Source organism: Mus caroli, unplaced genomic scaffold, assembly GCF_978045245.1.
Source record: "Mus caroli unplaced genomic scaffold, Mus_caroli_1 scaffold_1, whole genome shotgun sequence".
Taxonomy (NCBI): Eukaryota; Metazoa; Chordata; class Mammalia; order Rodentia; family Muridae; genus Mus; species Mus caroli.
The window spans coordinates 50212268-50232380 of record NW_028227256.1 but is presented as its reverse complement, the minus strand read 5'-3'; the positions used below and the strand labels follow the sequence as shown (position 1 = coordinate 50232380).

The 20113-nt window shown below is 39.3% G+C and overlaps 1 protein-coding gene across 2 annotated transcripts in view; it reads left to right on the top strand.

Moving 5' to 3' along the window:
• The window catches only part of LOC110288425 (dynein axonemal heavy chain 7-like), a 356931-nt gene that overhangs the window by 325313 nt on the left and 11505 nt on the right, over window positions 1–20113 (top strand). For both annotated transcript variants that reach the window (XM_085837237.1, XM_085837233.1), the window contains 3 exons: window positions 2955–3185; window positions 15843–15995; window positions 18039–18216. In XM_085837237.1, the coding sequence (XP_085693363.1) occupies window positions 2955–3185; window positions 15843–15995; window positions 18039–18216 (562 nt within the window). The remainder of the gene's footprint in view (window positions 1–2954; window positions 3186–15842; window positions 15996–18038; window positions 18217–20113) is intronic.

Sequence of the window (20113 nt, the reverse complement as noted above, 5' to 3'; positions counted from 1 at the left end):
GCAATATTACAAAATGCATTTAAATAAAGAGTTTAAGCTGGGCTTGGTGGCACACGCCTTTAATCCCAGCACTTGGGAGGCAGAGGCAGGCTGAGTTCGAGGCCAGCCTGGTCTACAGAGTGAGTTCCAGGACAGCCAGGGCTATACAGAGAAACCCTGTCTCGAAAATAAATAAATAAATAAATAAATAAATAAATAAATAAATAAATAAATAAATAGGTTTTGGGTAGAAGGCACCGAGCCCTGCTGATGGCTCGGTATCCAGGTGGGCAGAAGTGTAAAATCTTAAATGTGGACAGCAGTTGGCAAGTTAAACAGTTGTTAATCCTCTCTCTCTGTTTAGAGGGTAACTTCACTTTTTTGTTTGGAATGTTTTGGAAGCAAATTAATCTAGATGCCACGAGTTCCCATGGAGGTTAAATAAACTAAGGACACCTAACTGTTCAGTCTGGAAGATGCAGGTGAAGCAATGATGGTTCATGTTGCCACAGTGCTGGCCCCTCGATAGCACGATGTAGCGATCTGTCTTTGTGTAATAGAGCAACCCAAAGAATGAGGGGCCTTGAAAAAATTCCTGGTTTATAGATAGGAAACTGAAGCACAAGAGAATTAAGTAGTTTGACCAAAGTTGGGGAGTCCAGTTTCAAGTCTACACTCAAACCAAGCCAGGTGACCCTCACCAGTTTGGCTCCAGTACCTACATTCTAAGTTGCTATCCTGCACTCTTCTCTAGATTCTGTGGATGGGTCAGACCTAAAATGCTGAAAAGGCCAAGAGTCAGGAGGATATGTGGTGTGTTATAAATGTGTATGTCTACAAAGCCTGTATGTCTGGCTTCTGTTTGTATGCCCATCAAATCCTATTTTAATGTTCATTTCACACACTGATGACATGAAACCCTGTTATTGTCAGAGTACGCAAAGGGGACATGGACAAACATGAAGAAGTCAGTCCTGAGGAACATTAGCTACTTGTCCTGTGTGATAGCCTGACAGCAGGCTTATTTCATTGTCTTTGGCTTTATTTAAACTCACTGGTGTGTGTCACATTGCAGAACCCATAAAACAGTGGGCTCATTCCAACAGAAAGTGACTCAGAACCAACCCAATAAGCTGGAATGCACGGGTATGTGATGAAATCGCCTGTTTCATAATCCTCGGACTCAGATTGGCAAGTGTGACTCTCAGAATGGGTAGTCAGTGGCTCTTGAGTCACAACTCAGAGGCAGAGACCAAAACAGCAGAGCTCCGTGAACTAATGATGACAAAATTTTTATACTAATGTTCTTAGTCAAAACACATCTCAGAGAAAAACAGAAAGGCAGATAGCAGAGTCGAGAGTGTAATTTTTATCAGTAATCTTTTGCTTATGCTTAATGGTCACACCTTATCTTAAGAAGGGAAATTATACACCCAAACATTGGACTGAAGCCTGGGACCTCTGTAGTTGAATTAGGGAAAGGGAAAGGCTGGAAGAAGCTGAGAAAGAGGATGGCCCCATAGGAAGACCAGCAGTCTCAACTAACCTGGACCCCTGAGAGCTCTCAGACACTGAGCCACCAACCAGGCAGCATATACAAGCTGGTCTGAGGCTCATATACAGCACATATACACCAGAGGACTGCCTGGTCTGGCCACAGTGGGAGAATACTCACCTATCCCTCCAGAGACTTGAGGTCCTAGGGAGTGGGGAGGCGTGGCAGGTGAGGTAAGAAGGATGTCTGAGATGAAATATTTTTCTAACATTTTTGGTTGGTTAGCTTGTCTCCTGTGTGTGTGTGTGTGTGTGTGTGTGTGTGTGTGTGTGTGTGTGTGTGTGTGTGTGTGATTTTTATAGGTTTTGTGTTTTAGTGGGAAAGTACAGCTCTTAATAGAAAATGGTAGAGAGAATTATTTCTATTGCATTTCTGCGAATTATTTGTAAATGCAGCAAAAGAAAGAGATATTTCATTTAGTCTGGGTCCAGCACTCAGTATCTTTTTTCCCTTCTACTATTTGTTTTAAATATTAATTATAAACTATCTACCATAGGAATGTAAGAAATAATTATTTACGGCAATAGTTCTCCTCCTCCTTGTCCTCCTTTTCCTCCTTCTTTTTACTAGGAAGCATTTAAAATTTTCTAGCATTTAATTACTTTATTGTTAGATTTTTAAAACTCCTCTAGTGGTGTGTGACAGGTAGGTAGAAATCTAAGTTAAAATGATAATGTTCACAGAATAGAATGTTTAATATTAATCATAAAGATACCAAGAAGTGTAAAACAGGAAGGAGACTGAAGTCAGTTTTCTTGGACTGGAAAAATGTGAACTAATCAACTATATTCCAATAGTGCTTATTTTTTCCCCAGCAGACATCCCTCCAGAGTATATTTGTTCTTTGACTTTTTAAAAAAAAGTCATTCCAGAAAATATAGATTCATTTATGAGATGTCACTATAAGCATATGAAACACAAATTACATCAGATGCTCCTTCCTGGCTTCTGAGGGGAGTCACTAATTCCTTCCTTCTCCCTGTAACTCCTAGCCACCTTGAGGGAGTGAGTTTATTTTCTTTGCTCAAGGACAAAGCTTCATTTCTGCTCCTGGAAACTGGTGTGCATCAATTATTGGCAAATAGATTTTGTGGCAAGCTTTCTCAAGACACATCCACATTCTCTCCTCGTGGGTGTTGATGTTTGTCATTGCCCAGCTGCTCAGTCGACGGCACCAGGCATTGGGGTGTACAAATGTTCCCTAAGGTCCTGCTTCTCTGGATACATTCCATGTTCTCCCTCCTCCTGTCTCACAATTATCTCTCAAAACTCCATTCCCTGAAGCTCTTACAATCCTTTTGTGTGAAGAATTACTATCAATCTAACGGATAGATTATTTCTTAGATTTACCCAACAGTTTTTCCCTCTAAGCTGCCCTTTGACCTTTATGAGGATGTTTGTAATTGTTTGAATTCTTCAGTCTCAATCATCAGGTTCTGGAACAAAGTCATCAGATGAAGTAGTAAATGAGGTTGCTGGAGATATCCTGAGTAAACTTCCAAACAACTTTGATGTTGAGGCTGCCATGAGGAGATACCCAACAACCTACACTCAGAGCATGAACACTGTCCTTGTCCAAGAGATGGGACGGTTCAATAAGTTGCTGATAACCATAAGAGAATCATGCATTAATATTCAAAAAGCAGTCAAGGTAAGGTGAACTGAGTAAAAAAATCTCTAAGTTAAACCTTGCACTTTCATCAATTTAGCAAATACTAGTTTCAGGTACTGGAAAGTACTATTCTTGATCCAAAGTATAGAAAACAAGTCCCTGAACTTTATTAGCTTACAGGATTCTGAGGATAACAGTTAATAAAGAGATATATAAGTACAGAGAGTGTGCAAGACAACACAGTATACTGGGAAAAGTGCATGATGAGGAGACATTGTGCCTTAAAGAGAATGAGCTTACATGTTAGCCATATAGATAAGCAAAACATTAAACAAATATATACAGGACAGTCAAAGATTTATTTTATTTGCATTTGTCTGTATATGTGTTTGTGTGAATGTACTCACATGTGTGTGCTCATGTGCGTGTCTGTGTGTGTGTGTATGCAGATGCCCACAAAGGCCAGCAGTGGATATAGGATTTTTCAAAGTTGAAGTTACAGATGTTTATGATCCAACCTGTGTGGATGCGGGAGTCCAAACTCCTGTCCTTTGCCACAGCAGTAAGCACTCCTAACCACCAGCCATCTCTCTAGGCCTGGATATAATTTCTAAGTGGTAAGTTCCTTAGAAAAGATGACAGGATAGTGAGTACAGCAGTGAGTGTGGAGGCAGGCTGGGGCAGACACTTCCGAGGACAGAGGCCTAAAGGATATCGAAGAAGAAGCTTGGCACTGTTAAGAGAAGATCAATAGGGAGATGACTGCACAATGGTAAAAGCCAACAGCAGTACCAATAAGGCTTGGACCAGACGCACCAAGGCTGATGGGGCTAGAAACAGTGTGTGTGTGTGTGTGTGTGTGTGTGTGTGTGTGTGTGTATGACCAGGTGCATAATGGCCTTGGCAGCCATGGCTAGGATCTTGAATTTTATTTTAAAATACAAAGGCATTAGGAGTTTTCAGGCAATAGTGATATTTCACATATTTTGAAACTCACTCCTACTGTGGTGAGGGAGGATTGTAGAGAAGCAGAATGATAGAGAACATAGGTGAGGTGTCCCAGCTGAGCATGGCAGGAGCACTGAGGTGAAGGGTAATGGCTGTTTATATGCCATTAGGACAACTGAAAATTGATGTAGGCATGAGAAAGAGAGGATCCAGAGACAACCCTCAAGTGTTTAGCCTGAGCAAGAAGAAGGTCTAGGAAAGGGGCTGTTTGAGGGAGAAAGTTAAGAAATACAATCAGGTTACTTTTGAAGTGTTTCCTAGAGTCAATGGAGAGATTGCTATTAATTGCATGCATGAGAGTCCAAGGGGGAAGTCAGGGTGGGTATAACGTCCAGTCTTTAATATTGTAGTCAGAAATAAAATTCATAAATTACCTCAGGTACTTTGGTAGCACTGATGAGCATAGGCTATTTTGGAATCAATTTCCCCTGTTCACTACCTCCCCCTTCTGCTGCGAATGTACAACAGTTTCCTTTCTTGGAGGCATCTCTAACCTTTCTCTAAATATTTCCTTAATGTGGTAAAATGATCCAAAATTGAAAATGCTGACTTACAATGGCCTCTCTGTCTGAGGTAGCAATGTAGCCACATTTTACACTTCTCTCTTATCTCTTTGTCTTGGCGAAATATTCCAACCAATATAATTGGGTAAAGTTATACATCAAAGTTGATATTTATGTATATGTTTTCTTTAAGATTGTTATCAGAAAAGGATAATTCCCAACTTATAAATCATTATTTGTAGAATAGGATAAATATCTATTTCTTATACTTATATATAAATGTAATATAAACACTATAATAAATTTAACAAAGGTACATGTGAACCATATTTTTTAATAAATTTCAATATTTTTAAAAAACTTTCTATGACAGAACTTAAAAGAAACTGTAGATAAATGGTTTAATATTTTTTAAATTACTAAAAATTGAAAGCTGGAGCCCAGAGAAATAGTTCAATGGTTAAAAGCACTTGCTGCTCTTTCAGAGGACCCAAGTTTGGTTCCCAGTACTCATGACAGGCAGCTCACAGCTGTCTGTAACTCTAACTCCAAAGGGTCATACACTCTCTTCTAGCCTCTACTGATACTTCCTCACAGGAGGCAAACACATACAGAAACACACATACATATAAGTATTTTCAAAAAAAATTAAATTGTAAAAAAAAAAAAAGCCAACAAAAATTAAACACATAGAAGAGGACTATATTTTGCTTGAGGTACACCAGCAAACGATGTGTAGTCTGTGAACACTACTCATGCTCACTGTTAATAGAACATCAATCATCAGAATTCTCACATCTCTGAAATATAAACTGGTACAGCCTCTCTGAGGCACAGCTTGGCAATATCAGTTAAAAGTGAACTATCCTTCATCCTGATGTGTATATATACATGTACTGAGCGAGCTGGCACTGCACAGGAGTGCCAAACACTGCATTATTTTAATAGCAAACCATGTAAATCAAGTAATATCCAATAGTGTTATAATATACACAGGGAGATGTCCACTGAATGAGGAAGACAGAGCTGCTGACAGAGACAGGTGCCAGGATACACTAGTAAATAACACGGAATAACTATGTATGTCATTGCTCAACTTGGTATTTTGAACATGGGCATATGCTCAGTAAGGTTGTGTTTGCCTGAAGTTGACACATTCTCTCTCTCCCATGCCCTCCTTATGTTGGCTCTCTCCCTATTCTCTTTCATAGACCTGTACATATAAATACTTAATAAATTATTCCAAATTAATTTGCTTGCATTCTATCACTTTTCTCTTAACAACTCATGACACACTTCCTAACAACAAATACATGATTTTACAAAGTGCAGTATAATTACCCCACTTGAGAGTGATAGTTTTAATTTACCATTGTAAAGAATGAGCAGGCAAAGTCCCAGCACTGTCAGTTGTCCCTACAATGTGATTTTTCAGGTCCAGGCCGCAGCACAATCAGGTTTTCACCTGTGTTCAGGGTTCTCTCCTCAGCAACAGTTCTCAGCGCTCTCTCACTTTAGTGACATGTAATGACTCTCTTTTAAGAATCCAGTCCCTTTTTTAAAATGAGATTTCATATTACAGTATTTTCAAAGGTTGAGTATTAAATGAAAGATTGTTTTTGTCTGAATTATAGAATGCAGTTAGCAGTATACCCAAGGAAAATCATATTACTTTTCTTAGGTTTGATTTGAAATCATCAAATGAGATAGATTAAAAATGAGTAAATTATTTCTCCTAAACAAGGAAAAGGATGCCTTATACATTCAATGCCAGAAGAAAACAAATTAAAACCTAGGGCTGAAGAGGAGAAGAGGCAGCAGGAAGGGAAAGGCATGAGAGAACTGAACAACCCATTTATAAAATGACACAGTGGTGTTCTGAACACTGAGTCTGATGATAGTGCCGTATATTATCCAAGTCCATATGGAGGATCTGGAAACATTTACCATGGAAAAATGGCATAGCTCTATAAGAGAGAGAGAAAAAAGGTATTATCGGTATATTCTGTGATCATAGTGTAATTAACTTAGAAACGAATAGCAAAAAGCTAATGTGCAATTTCCATATATTTATAAGTTCAATGCAACATACTTCCTAGAGAAAAAAATTAGTGAAAATTTAAATGCAAAGAGCCCATCAATTGGTTATTAAATACCAAATGGTCACCCTAAAAGCATACAAACAAATAACATCATGCAGACATGCTGTTTTGGGGAATATATATGTATATAAATATAAGTATATACTTGTAACCACATATAATAAAAATGAGGCCATGAATTTGAAAGAGGACGGGTATATAGGAGGGTTTTGAGAGAGGAAAGAGAAGGGAGAAATTATGCCTTAAATTAAAAAGCAAATATTGAAAAATTAAACATGGTGGGGGAATTGAGCCTGAGAGAGGAGAGGAGTATCTTCTTCTTAGAAAAACCCCCATCCACGACTCCTACCCGCTCAGCACTCCACACGCCTGCTTCCAGAGCCCCCTCCACCCTCCTTCTCTGTGGCCAGGAGAGAAGGAGAGAAAGAGACCAAAAGCCTCTTAGCAACACAGACACTTGGTTGCTGCTGCTGCTGCTGCTGCTGCTGTTGCTGCTGTTGCTGCTTGGCCCTGGCTAAAGACATCTCCCTACACCAGGAGCAGCCACTTGCCCAGCTCTCCTCCTCCTCCTTCACCTCCTCCTCCTCAACTCCCCTCCTTATTACCCTTTGTGTCAGACTCCACAGCTCCAGGGAAGGCACTCAAAAGATGGGGGCCAGGAAAGAAAATAAGACGGCCAGCTAACCACAAGACCCGCCACAGGATCATAAGACTTCTGGTGAGTGGAACACAGTGTCAGCTCCAATCCAATCGCACGGGACCTGAGACTGCATTAGTTAGGGAAGCAGAAAACCCGGCGTGATTAGGGCACAAGTCCCTTCCGGTCTGGCCAGCACTGGGATAGCTAGGGCGCAGAGTCGGCTGACACCCACCAGCTACCCACAAGACCCACCATGGGATCTTAAGACCTCTGGTGAGTGGAACACAGTGTCTGCTCCAATCCGATCACGCGGGACCTGAGACTGCATTAGTTAGGGAAGCAGAAAACCCGGCCTGATCAGGGGCACAAGTACCTTTGGCATGGAGTCTACGGACACCTGTAAGGTATACACAGAATCCTCCACAGGATCTTAAGACCTCTGTGAGTGGATCACAACTTCTGCAAGGAGGCAGTTTCGAACACCAGATATCTGGGCACCTTCCCTGCAAGAGGAGAGCCTACCTGCAGAGAGTACTCTGAGCACTGAAACTCAGGAGAGAGCTAGTCTCCCAGGTCGGCTGATAGAGGTTAACATAAACACCTGAGGAACAAGATCTAACCAGAGACAACTACTACAACTAACTCCAGAGATTACCAGATGGCGAAAGGCAAATGTAAAAATCTTACTAACAGAAACCAAGACCACTCACCATCATCAGAATGCAACACTCCCAACCAACCCAGTCCTGGGCACCTCAACATACCTGAAAAACTAGACCCGGGTTTAAAAGCATATCTCTTGATGATGGTAGAGGACATCAAGAAGGACTTTAATAACTCTCTTAAAGATATACAGGAGAACACTGCTAAACAGGTAGAAGACCTTAAAGAGGAAGCACAAAAATCCCTTAAAGTATTGCAAGAAAACACAACCAAACAGGTGATGGAATTAAATAAAACCATTCAAGACCTAAAAAGGGAAGTAGACACTATAAAGAAAACGCAAAGTGAGGCAACACTGGAGATAGAAAACCTAGGAAAGAAATCTGGAAAAATAGATGCAAGCATCAGCAACAGACTACAAGAGATGGAAGAGAGAATCTCAGGTGCAGAAGATTCCATAGAGAACATCAGCACAGCAATCAAAGAAGATACAAAATGCAAAAGGATCCTAACTCAAAACATCCAGGAAATACAGGACATAATGAGAAGACCAAACCTACCAATAATAGGAGTTGATAAGAATGAAGATTTTCAACTTAAAGGGCCAGCTAATATCTTCAACAAAATTATAGAAGAAAACTTCCCAAACCTAAAGTAAGAGATGCCCATGAACATACAAGATGCCTACAGAACCCCAAATAGATTGGAACAGAAAAGAAATTTCTCCTGACACATAATAATCAGAACAACAAATGCACTAAATAAAGAGAGAATATTAAAAGCAGTAATGGAAAAAGGTCAAGTAACATATAAAGGCAGGTTTATCAGAATTACACCAGACTTTTCACCAGGGACTATGAAAGCCAGAAGATCCTGGACAGATGTTATACAGACCCTAAGAGAACACAAATGCCAGCCCAGGCTACTATACCCAGCCAAACTCTCAATTACCATAGATGGAGAAACCAAAGTTTTCTTCGACAAAACCAAATTCACACTTATCTTTCCACGAATCCAGCCCTTCAAAGGATAATAACAGAAAAAAAAAAACAAAAAAACAAAAAAAAAAAAAACAGTACAAGGACAGGAAGCACGCCCTAGAAAAAGCAAGAAAGTAATCCCTCCACAAACCAAAAAGAAGACAGCCACCAAAACAGAATGCCAACTCTAAAAACAAAAATAATAGGAAGCAACAATTACTTTTCCTTAATATCTCTTAATATCGATGGACTCACTTCCCCAATAAAAAGACATAGACTAACAGACTGGCTACACAAACAGGACCCAACATTCTGCTGCTTACAGGTAACCCATCTCAGGGAAAAAGACAGACACTACCTCAGAGTGAAAGGCTGGAAAACAATTTTTCAAGCAAACTGTAGGAAGAAACAAGCTGGAGTAGCCATCCTAATATCTAATAAAATCGACTTCCAACTCAAGGTTATCAAAAAAGACAAGGAGGGACACTTCATACTCATCAAAGGTAAAATCCTCCAAGAGGAACTCTCAATTCTGAATATCTATGCTCAAAATGCAAGGGCAGCCACATTCATTACAGAAACTTTAGGAAAGCTCAAAGCACATATTGAACCTCACACAATAATAGTGGGAGACTTCAACACACCACTTTCACCAAGGGACAGATCATGGAAACAGAAACTAAACAGGGACACAGTGAAACTAACAGAAATGATGAAACAAATGGACTTAACAGATATCTACAGAACACTTTATCCTAAAACAAAAGGATATACCTTCTTCTCAGCACCTCATGGGACCTTCTCCAAAATTGACCATATAATTGGTCACAAAAGAGGCCTCAACAGATAGAAAAATATTGAAATCGTCCCATGCATCCTATCAGACCACCATGGACTAAGGCTGATCTTCAATAACAACATAAATAATGGAAAGCCAACATTCACGTGGAAACTGAACAACACTCTTCTCAATGATACCTTGGTCAAGGAAGGAATAAAGAAAGAAATTAAAGACATTTTAGAGTTTAATGAAAATGAAGCCACAACATACCCAAACCTATGGGACACAAGGAAAGCATTTCTAAGAGGGAAACTCATAGCTCTGAGTGCCTCCAAAAAGAAACTTGAGAGAGCACACACTAGCAGCTTGACAACACATCTAAAAGCTCTAGAAAAAAAGGAAGCATTTTCACCCAAGAGGAGTAGACGGCAGGAAATAATCAAACTCAGGGGTGAAATCAACCAAGTGGAAACAAGAAGAACTATTCAAAGAATTAATCAAACGGGGAGTTGGTTCTTTCAGAAAATCAACAAGAGAGATGTACCCTTAGCTACACTCACTAGAGGGCACAGGACAAAATCCTAATTAACAAAATCAGAAATGAAAAGGGAGACATTAAAACAGATCCTGAAGAAATCCAAAACATTATCAGATCCTTCTACAAAAAGCTATACTCAACAAAACTGGAAAACCTGGACGAAAGGAACAAATTTCTAGACAAATACCAGGTACCAAAGTTAAATCAGGATCAAGTTAATGATCTAAACAGTCCCATATCCCCTAAAGAAATAGAAGCAGTCATTAATAGTCTCCCAGCCAAAAAAAAGCCCAGGACCAGACGGGTTTAGTGCAGAGTTCTATCAGACCTTCAAAGAAGATCTAATTCCAGTTCTGCACAAACTATTCCACAAAATAGAAGTAGAAGGCACTCTACCCAACTCATTCTATGAAGCCACAATTACTCTGGTACATAAACCACAGAAAGATCCAACAAAGATAGAGAACTTCAGACCAATTTCCCTTATGAATATAGATGCAAAAATCCGCAATAAAATTCTAGCTAACCGATTCCAAGAACACATCAAAGCAATCATCCATCCTGACCAAGTAGGTTTTATTCCAGGGATGCAGGGATGATTTAATATACAGAAATCCATCAACGTAATCCATTATAAAAACAAACTCAAAGACGAATACCACATCATCATCACTTTAGATGTGGAAAAAGCATTCAACAATATCCAACACCCATTCATGATAAAAGTCTTGGAAAGATCAAGAATTCAAGGCCCATACCTAAACATGATAAAAGCAATCTACAGCAAACCAGTAGCCAACATCAAAGTAAACAGTAAGAAGCTTGAAGCAATCCCACTAAAATCAGGGACTAGACAAGGCTGTCCACTCTCACCATACCTATTCAACATTGTACTTGAAGTCCTAGCCAGAGCAATTCGACAACAAAAGGAGATCAAGGGGATAGAAATTGGAAAAGATGAAGTCAAAATATCACTTTTTGCAGATGATATGATAATATATATAAGTGACCCTAAAAATTCCACCAGAGAACCCCTAAATCTGATAAACAGCTTCAGTGATGTAGCTGGATATAAAATCAACTCAAACAAGTCAATGGCCTTTCTCTACACAAAGAATAAACAAGCTGAGAAAATAATTAGGGAAACAACACCCTTCTCAATAGTCACAAATAATATAAACTATCTTGGCGTGACTCTAACTAAGGAAGGGAATGATCTGTATAATAAAAACTTCAAGTCTCTGAAGAAAGAAATTATAGAAGATCTCAGAAGATGGAAAGATCTCCCATGCTCATGGATTGGCAGGATCAACATTGTAAAAATGGCTATCTTGCCAAAAGCAATCTACAGATTCAATGCAATCCCCATCAAAATTCCAAATCAATTCTTCAACGAATTAGAAAGTGCAATCTGCAAATTCATCTGGAATAACAAAAAACCTAGGATAGCAAAAACTCTTCTCAAGGATAAAAGAACCTCTGGTGGAATCACCATGCCTGACCTAAAACTTTACTACAGAGCAATTGTGATAAAAACAGCTTGCTACTGGTATAGTGACAGACAAGTAGACCAATGGAATAGAATTGAAGACCCAGAAATGAACCCACACACCTATGGTCACTTGATCTTCGACAAGGGAGCTAAAACCATCCAGTGGAAAAAAGACAGCATTTTCAACAAATGGTGCTGGCACAACTGGTGGTTATCATGCAGAAGAATGCAAAGTGATCCATTCCTATCTCCTTGTACTAAGGCCAACTCTAAATGGATCAAGGAGCTCCACATAAAACCAGAGACACTGAAACTTATAGAGGAGAAAGTGGGGAGAAGCCTCGAAGATATTGGCACAGGGGAAAAATTTCTGAATAGAACAGCAATGGCTTGTTCTGTAAGATCAAGAATTGACAAATGGGACCTCCTGAAACTTCAAAGCTTCTGTAAGGGAAAAGACACCATCATAAGACAAAAAGGCCACCAACAGATTGGGAAAGGATCTTTACCTATCCTAAAACAGATAGAGGACTAATATCGAATATATATAAAGAACTCAAGAAGGTGGACTCCAGAAAATCAAATAACCCCATTAAAAAAATGGGGCTCAGAGCTAAACAAAGAATTCTCACCTGAGGAATACCGAATGGCTGAGAAACACCTGAAAAAATCTTCAGCATCCTTAATCATCAGGGAAATGCAAATCAAAACAACCCTGAGATTCCATCTCACCCCAGTCAGAATGGCTAAGATCCAAAATTCAGGTGACAGCAGATGCTGGCGAGGATGTGGAGAAAGAGGAACACTCCTCCATTGTTGGTGGGATTGCAAGCTTGTACAACCTTTCTGGAAATCAGTCTGGCAGTTCCTCAGAAAATTGGACATGGTACTATCAGAGGATCCCGCAATACCTCTCCTGGGCATATATCCAGAAGATGTTCCAACTAGTAAGAAAGAAACATTCTCCACTATGTTCATAGCAGCCTTATATATAATAGACAGAAGCTGGAAAGAACCCAGATGCCACTCAACAGAGGAATGGATACAAAAAATGTGGTACATTTATACAATGGAGTACTACTCACCCATTTAAAAAAATGAATTTATGAAATTCCTAGGCAAATGGTTGGACCTGGAGGGCATTATCCTGAGTGAGGTAACCCAATCACAAACACACACAAAAAAAACCTCAAATGATATGTACTCACTGATAAGTGGATATTAGCCCAGAAACTTAGAATACCTGAGATATAAGTTACAATTTGCAAAACACATGAAACTCAAGAAGAACGAAGACCAAAGTGTGGACACTTTGCCCCTTCTTAGAATTGGGAACAAATCACCCATGGTAGGAGTTAGAGAGACTAAGTTTGGAGCTGAGACAAAAGGACGGACCATCTAGAGACTGCCATATCCAGGGATTCATCCCATAATCAGCCTCCAAACACTGACACCATTGCATACACTAGCAAGATTGTGCTGATAGGACCCTGATATAGTAGTCTCTAGTGAGACTAAGCCAGGGCCTAGCAAACACATAAGTGGATGCTCACAGTCAGCTATTGGATGGATCACAGGGCCCCCAATGGAGGAGCTAGAGAAAATACCCAAGGAGCTAAAGGGATTTGCAACCCTATAGGTGGAATAACATTATGAACTAACTGGTACCCTGGAGCTCTTGCCTCTAACTGCATATGTATCAAAAGATGGCCTAATCTGCCATCACTGGAAAGAGAGGCCCATTGGACTTGCAAACTTTATACACCCCAGTACAGGGGAATGCCAGGGCCAAAAAGTGGGAGTGGGTGGTTAGGGGGTGGGGGGGCGGGTATGGGGAACTTTTGGGATAGCATTGGAAATGTAAATGAGGAAAATACCTAATTTTAGAAAAAAAACAGAAAAAAAGAAAAGAAAAAGAAAAATTAAACATAATTTCCATTAAATTATAATGAACCAATAACAGAACACATCTATCTATGTATCTATCTATGTATCTATTATCTATGTATTTATCTACCTATCTATCTATCTATCTGAAAAGCAAAAAACTACATGAATTTAGTGAAATACAAAATAGACATCTAAATTTTAGACATACTAAAAGTCAGTTATTATTTTGAAGATCAATCAGAAATGATCAAGAATATGGGAGAAAGAACAAGACTCTTAAATTACTGTTCTTATAGGTTTAGAATATCTGAAGTGTTCCAAACTTCCAAGTTCTACAACTGCAAATGTGGCCCTACACATGGAAAATTACATATTTGCCCTTACACTCAAAATTTAGGAACACTGAAAATGTTATATAAAAGTATCTTAGCTATTATATAAGGCATATATTGAATATAAATAATATTTTGTTTAGACTTGAGCCTTATCCATAACATCTTATTAGATATGTACAGAAATCCCCAAATCTAAAATATTTTTTTAAAAATGTTAGTAAGGAAATCTTTACTTGTAGTGGGTGGTCAGGAAAGCACAATAGGTCTGAGGTCTGTATCATGAATAGTTTATCTCAATGAGTTAACAGGAGGAATACATATCTGTTACCTTCTTTGTGTTTACAAACTGAGTTCTGAGTTGAAGACCACTGTTGGGAGCCTCCTGCGACATGTTTATATACAGTGCATAATTGTCAGCTCTCCATTGGGAATAGGACATGTGCAGAGGACAGTGTGATGGTACTATGATGGTTGACGATGGTTTCACTGCAGTGTGCCCTTGGCTGGAGGTGTTTCTGCTTGATGTAGCTCTTTCTAATTCTTGCCTAGAAGATCAGAACTTGTATTGGGGAACTAAAAGGAAAAGAGGGCAAGTGTCTCTGCTACCAAGCATTAATGTTTGGTTCTAGTGTGATAACTGACCTCAACTACACATGCTATCCCCATTTTCATGCTAGTTGGCATTTGCTTTTTGTTGTTGTTGTTGATGTTGTTGTTTTGTTGTTGTTGTTGTTTATTTGTTGGGATTTCCAGGTTATATCCAAGGCTGAGGGTATGCAATTTTGAGGAAGACACCTAAGAATTTACTTGTGAACTAGGTTTTAAATTTCTTTTCTTTTAGCACAGCCATCTTCCCTGACTTTTAGAAGCATCTAGAGTAGTAGAGGACATATAGAGTGGCATAGCACTTGCTTAGCATATTTAAACTTTAGGTTTGAGTTAAAGTACTGCAAAACTCCAAACGCTGTATTGGCTATGGGGGGTTGCTTTTGATCTCCCATGCTCTGTGGTCATGACTCCTTTCTCTGTTTCTGACTTTCTGGGCTTATGCCTTAAACCAGGCAGAGTCCTGAATCTCTGCTCTTTCAGGGGTTATGGGGAGGACATCAAAGAGACAAGTGAAATATGGTCATTTAGTCCCGTGAATTTACTCTAAAAACTTCAAGTTAGTTCAATTTATTTATTTATTTATTTTTAGCAGAAATGACAAATAAGATGTCCAAATTCAAGATCAAACAAATAAATAAATAAATATTATTTTGAAAATTAAACTTTACTGGTAACAAAAAAAATGTTATCTCTCTCTCTCTCTGACTGATTCTTTTCAGTTCTTGTTAAGTTTACTAAGGCAAGAATTTGAAGAGCCTCTGGGCTTCAGCATCCACACAAGGGGTTATTCAAAGCATAACAAGGGCAACTGGACTCAGGTTGAATTTCAGACTGCTTTGAGTTTCTAGAGTACTTCATGATATGCTTTCTAGTTTTATATCTGTCACTGTGACTTTAAGAAGCTAGGCTAGAAGACCTACACTAACTTGCCTTTAATGAGCAGGCAAGTTGAATGAAAAGTAGACTGTGATCCAGTAGCTTCTAAATAGCCATGTATTGGTTAAGATTTTCCACTAAAATTTGGCTAGAGAGACCATTACTATTTTCTAAGGAAGGTTTGAAAAGCTCTATGCCTTCCTCACAAAGTCAAACAAACCTTCCTTTTGTTAACAAAGACAATGTTCACCATCTGTCGAGTTTTCTGTTGTGTTTCAGGGACTCGTTGTGATGTCTACAGAGCTGGAGGAAGTGGTGAGCAGCATCCTAAATGTCAAAATCCCAGCAATGTGGATGGGTAAATCTTACCCCAGCCTGAAGCCACTCGGCAGCTATGTGAATGACTTCCTCGAAAGACTAAAATTCCTGCAGGTGATTTTATTCATATGCATACTTCTGCCTAATTAACTTCCTCTGGCTTCACTTTCCTCATCAGAATGCTGAGTGTGCAGGGAATGGCACTGCACAGTCCTGTGTAGTCAAGGCGCAAATGACCTCTATTCAATAACATTATATATATATATATGTTAATATATATATATATATATATATATATATATATATATATATATATATATACAGAGAGAGAGAGAGAGAGAGAGCTACCTGTGGCGACATGAAGTGGGTTCCTGAGTGGGAGGCCGGAGCTGTAAAGGAGAGAACCGCGGGAGAAGAAACGAAACCAAGTCAGATTTCTGATCAAGGTCCAATGTTTACTAGCAGTCTGTGCTTACAAAGGGGGAAAGCCCATCTTCTGCCACGCCAGGCTTCTTGATGCTTTGTTGCTAAGTTGTTAGCACTAGACTGTCAGAGCTGTTAGCATTAGGTAGCCAATTCCACAGGTTGTCAGCTATCTCAGAAATATCTCAGGAAGAAAAGTTCAGGCTCTCAGTGGTAGCTAGCGTAGCTAGCAGAGTCTTGGAGCAGAGCAGAGTCTTGGAGCAGAGCAGTGGCAGGTGACAGAACAATAGAACCATCTAGGTGGCAGAAAGGTCTAACTCAGCCTGCTCAAGGCTGGGGGAGGATATATGTATATATATACATACACACACACATATATATATACTCACACACATATATACATATATTTATATATATGAATTATATATAGAGACTGAACATATTCTATATTCTGCATCTTAAGTAGGAAATTTTGTGAAGTTTGACATTCAAGTAAATGACAGCCTTTGGAGAGAGAAACTTCTAGCATGTTGACTCTCAATAGCATTAAGTAGAACCCAGTAGCAGTAGAAAGCCAGACAAGCTTCTAAAGAGAGGAACTCTTTCTTCACTGCCCAGAAACCTTCTAGTTCTACCATCCTAGTCCAAAACAGCAATGACCTACCTCAATGGTTATTTTCTTGGGTATATTGAGTGGGTAGAATCATCGCTCCTGGTCCTCTGCCAATTGACGCTTCACTGTACAGAAAAAGCAATTAATTACATAGATACTGTGTATATGACATGAACCTATGGGGAAGTGTGACATGGTGGCTCATATGTGAAACTTACCACCTGAGGCAGGAAGATCACGGTCAAGTTAAAGACCAACCTACGTTACTATCTGGGGTATACAATGAATTTCAGGTAGGTATAATCTTTAAACAAACAAAACAAAAACATTGAGGAATTTCCTGTAGGAATAAGATGAGCCACTCCCCTTTCATAGTACAGTCCCTCTGATGTACCACCAGAGTCAGATACTAAAGGACCATGATGGCTCTTGGAAACTAAGGTTGAACTGTGAGCTCTTCTTGAATAAAGGATTTTAATTCATTTCTTCAGAAAGCCTTCTATAATTTGCTATTCGGTCACTTGTTATTCAACAGCTCATCATCAAAACCTATGAAATAAATACAGAATTAAAGGGTCATTAAATTTCTAAATGTCATAAGCATTCACCACCCTGCTTTTTTGTGTTCTTTATAGTATGGCCCTTCTGTAATAGTATGTTGGATTCCATGGTATTTTAGTAAAGTAGGAAGAAAAACTTCCAAGAAAATATTCTACTTGGTAGTAATGGCTAATTAATTAGAAAAAGTGGTGTGATTATTACCATGTGACCAGACTTTGTGGAGATCTATTTATCAGTATAACATGACATTCTTTCAAACGAGTTTGTAGTATGTTCACAGTGATAAGCAGGATTTCTGAAGAAACCACTGGATGAGTATAAAACAGATATCTATTTTTCATGTATTTTATGCGTTGTAATTTCCAAGCTAGTGTAACAGAGATAATGTTGAGTCAGAACCAAATACTATTTTCAAACTTGATATGTGCCTTGATGTTCTTTGAATCTCATTTGCTAGTTTGCTTTAAAAGTAATAATCATGTTTAGAGATAACATTTCATTGATATTGCATTGGAAATTTTTAACTATTGCTATATCATTTTTGTCTGGATCCACTATAGCAATGGTATGAGGTTGGTCCTCCTCCAGTCTTCTGGCTTTCTGGCTTCTTCTTCACACAAGCTTTCCTGACTGGTGCGCAGCAGAACTATGCGAGAAAATTCACAATTCCAATTGATCTTCTTGGGTTTGACTATGAAGTGATGGATGACAAGGAATATAAAAATGCTCCAGAGGATGGTAAGTGCAGCAGCAGAGTGGGCTGGGTCCTGTCTGTTCACTGGACAAAAGCAGAGCACTTTTGCTTATCTTCTTAGCTATCAAAAGCAATCATGTACATAATACCCTGAAACAGAGCATGAAGCAAATAGAGAAGAACATGAGTAGATGAATTTGGATAAAAGATACACTTCTCTGAACCTCCAAAACTGAGTAAATTAGAAATCATGTGTAGTTAGTTAAAAGAATTATCATATGTCAAATTAGTAGTACACAGGCTAATCATCTATGACCTTGTGTTGACCTTGGGCAACCAGGAGGAAAGAATCTCCTTAAAGACCATTCCTTTTCAAATCCCTGATATCTGTATCCTGTACTGTTATATATATTTTACTCTTATACATACAGCTATTAATAATGTGTGTGTGAAAGAGAGAGACAGGGAAACACACACACACACAGAGAACACACACACACACACAGAGAAACATACAGAGACAGAGACAGAGAAAGAGACAGAGACAGAGAGAGGAGGAGGGTATGTGAGATTGTGGTATAAGAACATATCTGTGTGAAAATACCTCTGGAGACCAGAGGATGATGGATGTCCTATTTTCATTCTCTGCCTTATTTCTTTGAGACAGATTTTCTCACTGAACCCTAGGGATCTGCTTGCCTCCACCCACCACAGTGCTAAAGTTATTTGGTGTGCACAGGAGCCATGCCCAGCTATTTGCATGGATGCTGGCATCTGAACATAATTCTAGGCTTAAGCAGCAGTCGCTCTTGCCTAGGAACTGAGGCCCTAGAAATGCTTGAGGATTAGGCGGGTGGTTATAAAGAAACATTCTGATTTCTGATTGGTTGTGTTTCGAATACTTCGTGGCATCTGCGATGTTTTATTTTAAATTTAGTGGGAGCCAGCAAGATGACTCCTTGAGAAAGGAGACTTTCTGCCAAGCTGAGAACTTGACTTCTATTCCCAGGATCCTCATGGTGGAAAAAGAGAACTGAATCCCCACAAGCTCTTCTCTGGCCTCCACACGTGCCTTGGCATGCACACACACACTCATGTACATAAGGAAAAGAAAATGCAATAAACATAAAAAAGGCAGCATAAACTGTAAATGCAGTAGACAAGGTTACTACTTTAAATAAACATTACTTTTCATTTTTTAAAGCAAAAAAGCTAAAATGTACTAAAGTTTACCAGAAGAGTGATGACTTTGAATGAATGGCATCTGTCTTTCGGTGACTGCTAATATATGCCATGTCACAGGCAGCTCTCCTACCTTAGCTATCACTGGCCCACCCTGGTAGGCATTGAAGATGATGAAGCAACAGCTTAGGCTCTTGCTTCCTCCACCAGTTTATGTCCAAGTAGGAGACACACCAGAGTCTGATCATTGCCTTACCTTATTGTGGCAATTATCAACTGGGTGTCACACAACTCAAGACTTTGGTGATATGAAGCTATCCAGATGTGTCCCTGGGAAAGTTGCCTAAATGACCACTGTGCTCTTGGCACCTCATGTCTTCCTCTCTTACCACATCCTTGTGAAAGTAGGAGCTAAGAAGACAGTTGCTAGCACCACCAAATCTGGGGGCCTATGCACAGATTCACCCTTGGGAATCCAGACTACCTTTCTTTCCTGCTCTACAGCTTTGTTACTTTAATGGTACCTTCTCTTTGCAGAATCTTTGAACTCAGAAATGGACAATCCATAGCCACACACAGCATGCTCTGGCATCTCACATCTTAGAAGCAATCAATGAACTTTTCTGTCATCTTGATATCCACTGCTGTCCTGTATCCCTGCTTCCTAATTGCACAATATCTCAGAAGACTGTCTTTACAAGCAAGCTGAGTTCTCAGCTGTTTTCCTTCTATCTTGCATCCTCACCACTCCATAGAAGC